The 10,701-nt window shown below is 45.2% G+C and overlaps 1 protein-coding gene and 1 long non-coding RNA gene across 4 annotated transcripts in view; both read right to left on the bottom strand.

Moving 5' to 3' along the window:
* LOC126497343 (uncharacterized) overlaps window positions 1-10,701 on the bottom strand; it is a 249,664-nt gene that overhangs the window by 37,424 nt on the left and 201,539 nt on the right. The gene's annotated exons all lie outside the window — the stretch shown is intronic.
* Recql (RecQ like helicase) overlaps window positions 1-10,701 on the bottom strand; it is a 30,114-nt gene that overhangs the window by 10,596 nt on the left and 8,817 nt on the right. For all 3 annotated transcript variants that reach the window (XM_050135285.1, XM_050135283.1, XM_050135284.1), the window contains exons 3-5: window positions 4,788-4,985; window positions 3,009-3,188; window positions 657-763 (exon numbers count right to left, since the gene is read on the bottom strand). In XM_050135285.1, the coding sequence (XP_049991242.1) occupies window positions 657-763; window positions 3,009-3,188; window positions 4,788-4,985 (485 nt within the window). The remainder of the gene's footprint in view (window positions 1-656; window positions 764-3,008; window positions 3,189-4,787; window positions 4,986-10,701) is intronic.

Below are 10,701 nucleotides of genomic sequence, written 5' to 3'. Positions count from 1 at the left end.
GTGAAGGAGTGTGTAAGAGAATGAGCACGCGTGAAGCAGTGAGAATGAGCACACGTGAAGCAGTGAGAATGAGCACACGTGAAGCAGTGTGAGAATGAGCACGCATGAAGCAGTGTGTAAGAGAATGAGCACGCGTGAAGCAGTGTGTAAGAGAATGAGCACGCGTGAAGCAGTGTGTAAGAGAATGAGTACGCATGAAGCAGTGAGAGAATGAGCACGCATGAAGCAGTGAGAATGAGCACGCGTGAAGCAGTGAGAGAATGAGCACGCGTGAAGCAGTGTGAGAGAAAGAGCATTGTGATGCAGTGTGTAAGAGAATGAGCACGCGTGAAATAGCGTGTAAGAGAATGAGCTTGCTGGTTCCAACACGAGTTTACTTACGAACACTGAACCTAAAATCTCTGTGACTTCACATGTCACAGAGCACTGCTGCTTTTCACGGTTGTTTGGTTGTTGTTTTCTTCCCCCATCTTGGTAAGTATAAAGGGCATTTTAAGTGATTGGGGCATGCAAAACCAGACTGTGTCCAGACTAGCTCATGAGCAGAAGACTGAGACTCCTGATTCGGGGCTTGTAACTTAGAGGTAACTCAGACACAGCTGAGACCCAAATCAGTTAAGAGTTTATATCTAAAAACCCACATCATACCCACACACCTTAGAACTAGAAGCATTCAACATAGTAGCTGAAATCCCCAACTGTTTTAAAACCATCAGCTGATCTTCCATAAGAGAGATGAGTGGGCAAATCACAAGTGTAAAACCTAAAAGAGAAAAAAGAAAAGCTACTTTCAACCTCACACTCCCACAATGGGCTGCACTACACACTTTCTGTACCTTGTGGACCTGACCTACAATTCAGGCAGCTGCTGATGCAGATTTATCAGCATAACTATTTCTTAGCATCATAAAGCAGGGTGATGGGCAAAATAAATGACAAAATAAGATAAATGTAAGCCAAACAAATAAATCATAAGATAAAACATTGGGCTGGAATGACGGCTCAGCAGTTAAGAGCCGAGTGTCACCCAGCACCAGGTTCAATTCCCAGCACATGGTACTACACAACCACTGTGGGACAATGGTCTGAACCCTGTCACTTGTATTTTAAATAAATGCTGATTGTCCAGGAGCCAGGCAGGAAGTATAGGTGGGCAATGACCAGGCAGGAAGTAGAGGCTGAGCAACAAGAATTCTGGGAAAAGGGAAGTTTCAGTCTGCAGTCCTCACCCAGAAAGAGAGGAAGTCAGACACAGAACAAGCAAGATGTGACTGCCTCACCAAAAAAGGTACCAAGCCACATAGCTAACATAGACAAGAATTATGGACTAATAGAAGTTATAAGAGCTAATAAGAAGCCTGGGACACTAGGTCAATCAGCGTTTATTTAAAATACAAGTGAAAGGGTACAGACCATTGTCCAACAGCACACAACTATCTGTATCTCTAGCTCCAGGAGATCCAATGCCTCTTCTGAGCTCAGAGGACTTCCACACACATGTGTTAACAGACATACACACACATACACATAAAAACTAAAGTAAGTATTTTTTAAGGTAACAGAAATCTCTACCTTTCTTCAATCTCATAGAAACACAGATTTTACTATTATGAATTTATTACCCTCTTTAACGACTAATATAGTAAATCTCAATGAAATAACACATGCCAGGCCTAATACTAAACTACTGTATCAGAGAAAAATCATCCCAAACTGGCCAAAGGAACAGTCATGCTGCTCCAAATAGGAGGCACATGTGGGATTCACTTTTCCTATCAGATCAAGTCAGCCTGAGAGCGTAGCAGAGAGCAGCTTCATCTGTAAGCTGCTATACGATGCTGACAGGACACAACTTTGCGTTTCTACTCTGTTCCTCACAATAGTCTGGCAGAGGAGAGACAGACTTAAATATATTTACTCACATTAGGACCTGAAGGGGGCTTTTCCCCATCAGGTTCCCTCTCTCCCACACCTGCACCTTCTCCCTCATTAGGCACATGCACTCGTTAGTTAAACACAGTCTTCATCGTTCAGAAACCCTCAACACCTGCAGTGGGCTGACTACTGATGACCCGTGAAAGCCTTACTGGAACTGAATACACACTGTGATGGTATTGAAAAGCACAGCCTTTGGGGAATAAGTCAGGAAGGCTGAGGTCTGGGATCAACGTTCTGATAAACAAGAATGAAGGGATTGTCCCTATGATGTGAGGACAAAGCAAGAAAGGATCACACCTAAGGGACAGGTCCATTCTAGACATCAAATGTGCTGTTGCCTTGATATTGGCCTCCATAGACTCCAGAACTTTAATTATTTATATCCAGTCTAAAAGCGTTTGCTATAGCACATCAGACTACTACCTTTCTCTTCCCTAGTAGCCATTCTTTCCAGAGTACCCCACCCTCACTTCCCAGTCACTCAGCCTCACTCACACTTGCTGTCTGTGCCTCAAGGTAGCCTCTACTGGCCTCTGCCTGAATTCCTGCCCAAGGTCAAGGATTAGTTCTGGCCTTTAACCTTTAACTTTAAGGTCCTACTGTTAGGTGACCTTCTGCAGGCAAACATCACAGACACCACAATTCCCTCCTGCAAGCTTTCCTGTCCCTAGGCTAACCCCAGCACATTCTCCCGATGACATCCTCCTGCACCTGGTTACTCCTCAGCTTTCTTCAAGTTCCTCTTTCTTTCAACTTCAGGGTGGCACTGGGAGCCCTCCTCCCTCCATATGCCACTTGAGAGGACATGGTTCACTCTAGTGGCGCCAGGCACATCTACACATGGCGGCCTAGCTCATCTGGCCCCGGCTGATCTCACACAGCCCACCTGCATGTCTGTAAGCATCATGAAGTCCATATCTCAACAACCACATCAGCATTTCTCTCCCCATCCTCAAACAAGTTCTTTCTCCAGTGTACCCACGTTAGTAGATGACTGATATTAACAGACAAATAAACAAAGACAGTCTACTGAGACATTATTTCCAATGTCAGCCACCTATTGTACTCACCCTCTGAGCACAGTGCTGGCAGCTGGTAGCACAAGCTCTTCCCACCTCCTGTGGGCATGACCAGAAAGATGTCCTTTCTATCCATGGTGACATTGACGGTTTCCAGCTGCAGGGGTCTGAACTTCTGCAGTTTAAAAACATTTTTCAGCACATCTTTAATCTTCCCAGACCACGGGAAACCTAGAAAGAGAAAAATAGGCTAAACAGATTAGAATGATCAGGATTGTATACAAAGATATGAATGTAAATGTCCACTTTTTTCACAAAGCTATCAGAATACAAATCACACAAACATACATATTTAACCTCTATGAACCACCAAATATTTATAATAATTTTGTGATTAATGTAACTAAGTAGTCAAAACAAAAGCATATTGACTATCATATGGTTATTATATCAGAACCAATTAAACACTTGCCAATAGCTGAAATTAGGCCACATAGAGGAGGGTGGTGCTCAGGCAGGCATGTGGAAGGCCATCTGAATGGTGACTAGGGAGTTCACAGTACCCTGATGTGTCAAGCATGAATGAAATTAACAAAACTCTGGAATTTGGATATAAATGTTACATTTAGAGACCAGTACCAGAAAATAATATACGCGCGCGCGTGCACACACACACACACACAAATTGTAATTTCTAGAAATATGCCATCAAAGTTAGTAATAAAAGTTTTTTTGTTGTTGTTGTTTGAGACAGGGTTTCTCTGTAGCTTTGGAGCCTGTCTTGGCACTAGCTCTTGTAGACCAGGCTGGCCTCGAACTCACAGAGATCCGCCTGCCTCTGCCTCCCAAGTGCTGGGATTAAAGGCGTGCGCCACCACCGCCCAGCTAGTAATAAAAGTTTTATATGACATTTTTAATTGTTTCCATTTTATGTATGGGTGTTTACCTGCAAATATGCCTGTGTACCATGTCAGTGCTTGATGCCTTCAGAGACCAGAAGGTGTTAGACACCCTGGGACTGCAGTTACAGATGGCTGTAAGCACCATGCAGACATGGAACCGAACCCAGCAATCAGTGATCTTAACCACGGAGCCATCTCTCTAGCCCTTCCTTCATGATTTTAAATAAAAAATGGTTTGTTCTGTGCATTTAATCCCAGCACTTAGGAGGCAGAAGCAGTCAGATCTCTGTGAGTTCAAGGTCAGTTTGATCTACACAATGAGTTCCGGGACAGTTATCGCTATGTCGAGACTTTCTCCAAAAAAGAGGGTGTGGGGAGAAGAGTTGTTCATTATGGCAAGGGTTTGGCTAACTTTTATCTTTGTTTTAGTTAATGCTTAAAAACTGAGCTGATACCCTATTCACTTTGTAGACACTGATAACTACTACTGAAGCCATATGGAAAGACCACCCCAATTGTATCACAGGCCCTGGATAAAGAATGGTCTGCCTGACACTGCTTCTCCTGGTACAGACTGGTGCTGTAGGAAGATGTACAGCTTGTAATTACCCGCCTACTGGGGTGTGGTCTCTTATCCTATATAAGCTTAGCAGACACCCCTTTTTCCTTCCCCTTGCTCTTTTCCGCCGGCTGCTCATTTTGGATAGCATGATTCAACCAGTCAAGCGGAGGATTCTGATTTGTGAGTTTACCCCTAAATAAACACAACTATCTATTTCTCAATTCTGGGCTAGTGTGGGATTTCTTTTAAGCATCCATTCACCTCTTCACCTGGCAGATTCCTTGCGACACTTGGCACGACAGACTGCCCCACATGGACTTATGGGACTCTAGATTAAAGCAGTCAGAAGGCACAAGGCTGGCAAACCTTCTTTATTCCATGAGGCTGGTGAGGAGTCACAGCTGCTGCTCGCCTCGGTGTCGGAGCCCTCTAAGCACTGCTTGAGCTTCTTTGCCAGGATGGACTTTCTCTGAAGGAGCTCTTGCTGCCTCTCTGTAAGTTCTTGAATCTGGATGTCAATCGCATGGAGCTCATTGGTTACAGATTCCAGTTCCTCTGTTAGAGCTGGGGACAGGGTGGGGACAGAGAGACAAAACAGAATGAACAGTGTAAGCTTCCCTATTGGTTTCTGCAAAGTCTTCACTGTCTAAATTACAAGCCTACAAGTAGAAGAGCAGAGGGCTGAGAATGTGTTCACACACCACAGAGACCTGGGATTAGTCCGCTTCCCTGCCAAGTGATGCCGGCAAAACCCTAGCCAACACCTCAATCTTCCCTTCCACCGAAGGCCCATAACATCCAATTATTAGGACCTAAGCACTGCCAGGAGGAGTTAGGAGGGAAACACACAAGACATTCAGGACAGGGACCTGGTCAGAGGTTAAACATGCAACAAATGATGGCTGCCATTCTTACTATGTCACACAGAACTGGTTTAACCATCTCCTAAATCTCTCCAAGCAAGCCACCTGGTGACAGAGCTATTACTTCATGAAAGCTTCATGTCTCAGCTGATGCAGGGGCATGATAGCAACCTGACAATCACAACTTGACAAGGGAATATGCAAAATGAAAACCAGTGCTGTGAGAACCTGCTCTACAATACCATGGTGACAAACTTATGAGTCTCTGTGTGAAGCTCCATTATTAAAGTCAAGTATTGACCGAGTCACAGTGAAACTCTCTTTGATACCACATCAATGAAGCAAGGCAAATTTTAAAGCTAATGGGATCACATCTGCCCAAGCAATCAGTGTAGTTTAGTGCCTCTTCCTGGAACGAAATCTTGTAGTCATGATCTGAAAGGAAGAAATGAAGCAGTCATCAGGTGCACACTGGGATGACAGGCATAGGGTCAGGCGCTCCTGAATCTTGTCAGGGACCCTGGCTGCCTGTAGGCCCATATTTCTATATGGTGTGGCAGCCAGGCTCTAAAGCCACAGGCCCCACCTGAGGTGGTCATGTAGCCCTGCAGACAGGCTGTCACTGCCCTAACAAAGGGTCAGGATGTTGTTGCTCCTTTCTTTGTAATTTGGAGTATGCCTTATAGAGATGCTAATTCAAGCCTACGTGACAACTAGCAGACACAGCAGACAGGCAGATGTGGACATGACAAAACGCCATTCACCTGGTTACTTAGGAGACAGGTCTGGTGAATCCCCCCCCCCCCCCTGCTCAGTTTATGTGTTGGTATAAAAGCTGTTTGGATAATAAACGCGGGGAGATCTTCAGGAGATGAGAACCCTGAGTTGCCCTTCCATGATGACCATGTAAGCCGTGTCTTGTTATTCCTTGCACCTCCATACCAGTCCAGTTAGGGAACATAGTTATCTACGTTGGGGCCCACAGGCGCTAACAGCTGCCCCTGTTGCCATGGGTCAGAAGTCAGCTCCTGCAGTACCTGCTGAATGTTTGTGGAACAGCAAGTGGCCTGCAACTTCTGTGTTCCTGAAAATTTGGGGTAGGTTTGTTTGCAACCTGGCATGGCTGAAGCCTTGGCTCTTCAGCAGCACACAACATCCTGGGCATGACAGCACACTGATGCGAGTCCCAGTGAGCATCAGATGAGTCCCACGCTGTCCTCCTCCTAAGTTCCAGCTTATCCTATAGGAAGCAGCCCGTCCATGCAGGTCTGAATGCAGCCTGACCTTCCTATGCCTCATACCCATCTCCCTTCCTCACTGTTGGCACAGCTAACCAGGAACTGCTCCCTCCCTCCCACAATTACACATATTATCTTACTGTTGTGACTGCTATCTTACCATTGCAGTGCTGTCCCTAGGACCGTGGGTGTATCACACAAGCACTCTACTCTGATCTACAGCTCAAATCATCTCTGCATTCTGAGACAGGGTCTCACTAACTAACCCAGGCTAGACTTGAACTTACAATCCTCCTCGCTCAGCCTCCTGAGTATGGAACTACAGGTGTGTGCCATCACACCTGGCTGCCACACATTTTTTTAACAGATGTTTATTACCTTCGTTCTGAAATCAATGTGGCCTGCCCAGAGAAACTAAGCTACCGTGTGACCTGTGCTTCTTATTAGTAGACTGATTCATAAGGCAGACCTCCAGCACTACAACCCAAGGTGGTATGTGAAAAAGTGAGCTCAAACAGGTTTGTAAATGAAGGCAAGAATAAGGAATACAAGACTATATTTCCGCCTTATCAACCTTATGAACCTGTGGCCTCTCAAGGAGTTCCTTACTATTAGTTCCTTACTATTACTATTAGACTGAGGAAGAAAATCAACACAGGTTGGACCTGAAGAAGATACTATGTGACACACTGGCACTGTCTAAAATCGAGTCTGAACATTGAAGGGGGCCCTGAGGAACAATAAGGAGATGACTCTAGTTTGAGACCCACAGGCGATGCTCATATAGATCCATACAGTACATTGCCAGTGACAAACTGGAGGGATAGTTAGGGCTGGGCAAGAAGAATCCTAAAAAAGTGGTACAGGGTCTGGGAGGACTGCACAGGAACTCCACATGGCCCTAACTGTGAAGACACTTATGTCCTGTGGCAATGCCCACAAGTAACAAAAACGACACTAATTCATCAGATGGACAAAACCATTCTTGTACAAGGGTAAGAACAAACTGTCTGTGCTACAGCACCAACATCCACTCTCTGAGACTAACCTGTTACACACAGGTCACTATCCAGCCTTCAGACAGCACACACTCACTGGGTCTCCTCCTCGGCACCATTCTGACAAGACCAGATACCTAGCAGCAGACTGACAAGACGCTGGGACCGTCTATGATGGAAGTGTCTTACTGTGTACACTTGCTCTGCATGTGGGCTTGCCTTTCCAGATGCTTCTGTGAAATCCTCCCTACATAAATGTAGAAAACGCCTTGTGGACTATATTCACATCTTACACCAAGTATCTCTAACCACAGCCCACACAGTTCTTGGGACCTTACTAGTCAAATCATGCCCTCAATGTTTAGCAGTAGCTGGACTGAGAGAATAGCAAAAGACATTTAAAAAATCAGTTTAGTGCCAGCTGGGTAACAATAGTGTAAAGGCTGGAGCAGTCCCCCTGCCCTTTCTTTAAAGGATGGAGTTCTCTCTCTCTCTCTCTCTCTCTCTCTCTCTCTCTCTCTCTCTCTCTCTCTCTCACACACACACACACACACACACACACACACACACACACACACACACGCTGAGGGAGACATGGTCAGTTCCACACCAGTGAATACTGACTCCTCTGCTGTAGCCTCAAATCTCAGTCTTAGGAAGCAGTGTCCCCTCCAACTCTGACGCTGACTGCGCCACTAGTTGAACTGCCGCTCATCCCTCAAATTTCGGATGCTGCTGGTCTTGACGCACTAGGTGCCAAGGAAGTGAGCAGTATTCTGAAACCTGGAAGCCCAAGGTCCTCACTTGCACACTAGAAAATCGACAGACAAGGGCAGCTGAGCTGGCTGGGGGAAGTGACCCTGAGCACTAAGGGGAAGGCGAGTCACTCTTACATTACAGAAATCAGGAGTGTGTCGAGAACAGGGGTCCACTGAGACACCTCCACCATTCCCATGCATTCCTGTGATAAAGCTGTTACAGGGACAATGTTGACTCCAATAAGCACACCAAATGTCTTTGCCTAGAAACAGACCATAAACAGCCCAAGTACGAAGTTGGAGACAGCAATACTAAAACACCAACTCTGACCACTGACCACCAAGAACAAGACATGCATACTGGTGTAGGAAGTCCTTCTGTATTTGTGTTACTTTCATTGGTTTAATAAAGAAACTGCCTTGGCCTTTTGATAGGACAGAACTTAGGCGTGGAAAAGAGAACTGGATGCTGGGAAGAAGGGCAGTGTGGCAGATGCCATGATTCTCCTCTCTGAGATGGACGCTGGTTAGACTCATGCCAGTAAGCCACAGTCAAGTGGCGATACACACTAATGGAGATGGGTTAAACTGATATGTGAGAGTTAGCCAATAAGAGGCTAGAGCTTATGGGCCAAGCAGTAATTTAATTAATACAATTAATTAAATACAATTTCTGTGTGGTTATTTCAGGGGTTAAGCTAGCTGGGTGGCCGGGACCAAAAGCAGGCCCCTTCCCTACTACACATACAATGTCTTTCTCCTTCACTTTGTGACTTGCCTACTGGTCAAACTTAAGGCTTTCTATATTTGATTTCTCGGTTCCAAAATCCTAACATAAAAATGGTTAACAGCAGCTAGCCTCCTCCATCAGGCTGTGAGTCTCAAGTTTAACCAAGAGGATGTGACTCAGATGAATAAAGACAAATCAGTGCTCTCTCTGGGAGGCAGTACAAGGGAGAATTTCACCATGCAGAAGCACTATTGCACCACGGCCAACTGGTGCTGTGCTACCTGCCAGGGTAGAACTTCACTGAGCAGTTCTGCAGACCCTCCTTCCCATATCTACATATCTAGATGAGTGTCAGGGCTGGTCACCTTCCTGATATGGAACAGCTACCAGATAACCTCAGGAAAACAGCAGGGCCTGCAGGGCGTCCAGAACCCAACCTCCTTCAGTTCTTTTAGCCTTCAGCCAGGCTGTGTGCAAAAGTACAGCAGCTCTCTGACAGTCTCCCCCGCTTCCAAACTGCATGAAAGCCATGGGGCGAGTCACAGGATAAGAACTAGCAGTCAGTCTTCAGACAGCAGTTTGCCTTTGCTTTCCCATGTTCTAGGCCTCTTCTCATTCTGCCTGTCATTCAGCCACCTCAGACCTAGTGTAAGACACACAGATAACACAGAAATGGTTTAACTACGTCCCATGGTCATATAAGGGTTAATCAGTGCAGCGAACTCCTATCAACAGACAAGGCACTTCGGCTTCTCTGATCAGATTCTGCACTGTCCAGGTGTTAGTGTCAACACACAAAACAAAGTCAGCACTGGCGACCTATACACAAAATCCTGATGGACAGAGAATGTAAGGAAATCTGGGTACTGAGACACTCTCAAAATGATACTATTTCTACAGCTAGTCCATACAGTGCAGGTACAGGAGGTGAGAGCAAGTGCTCAGGGGAATGACTACAGTATGCCACAGTGGAAAACAAGGACAAGAGCAGGAGGTGGGCATACTGCTGCTACTTCATCTCAAGAGCATGTGGAGAATAAAAGACTGGCAAATCGAATCCAAGAACACATCAGAACCATCATCCACCATGATCAAGTTGGCTTCATCCCAGAAATGCAGGGATAGTTCAAAATACTAAAATCTGTCAACGTAATCCACCATATAAACAAGCTAAAAAATAAAAACCACATGATCATCTCATTAGATGCCAAAAAAGCTTTTGACAAAATACAACATCCCTTCATGATAAAGTACTGAAGTGAACCCGGCCACCCACATGGCTAGCTTATGCCCCGAAATAATTACACGGAAACTGTATTTTTTTAAACACTGCCTGTCCCTTTATTTTTATCCTCTTATTGGTTAGCTCTTACATATTGTTCTAACCCATTTCTAATATTCTGTGTAGCCCATGAGGTGGCTTACCAGGGAGGATCTTAACCTGCATCTGTCTGGAGTGGGAGAACCATGGCGACTCGTGACACAGCTTCTTTCTCCCAGCATTCTCTCTGTTTACTCCACCCACCTATGTTCTAACCAATAAAATGGGCCAAGGCAGTTTCTTTATTATAATTAACCAATGTCCTTCCTCCATCCTTTCCCCTTTTTCTGTTTAAACAAAAAAAAAGAAGGCTTTAACTTTAACGGAGCAAAATTACATGTAACAAAACAGTTATCAAGTAAAAATTACAAT

This window comes from Alexandromys fortis, unplaced genomic scaffold, assembly GCF_014885135.2.
Source record: "Alexandromys fortis isolate MF-2015 unplaced genomic scaffold, M_Fortis_MF-2015_v1.1 scaffold_21, whole genome shotgun sequence".
Lineage (NCBI taxonomy): Eukaryota > Metazoa > Chordata > Mammalia > Rodentia > Cricetidae > Alexandromys > Alexandromys fortis.
The sequence above is the reverse complement of the archived record's forward strand: the minus strand, read 5'-3'. Positions and strand labels throughout refer to the sequence as shown.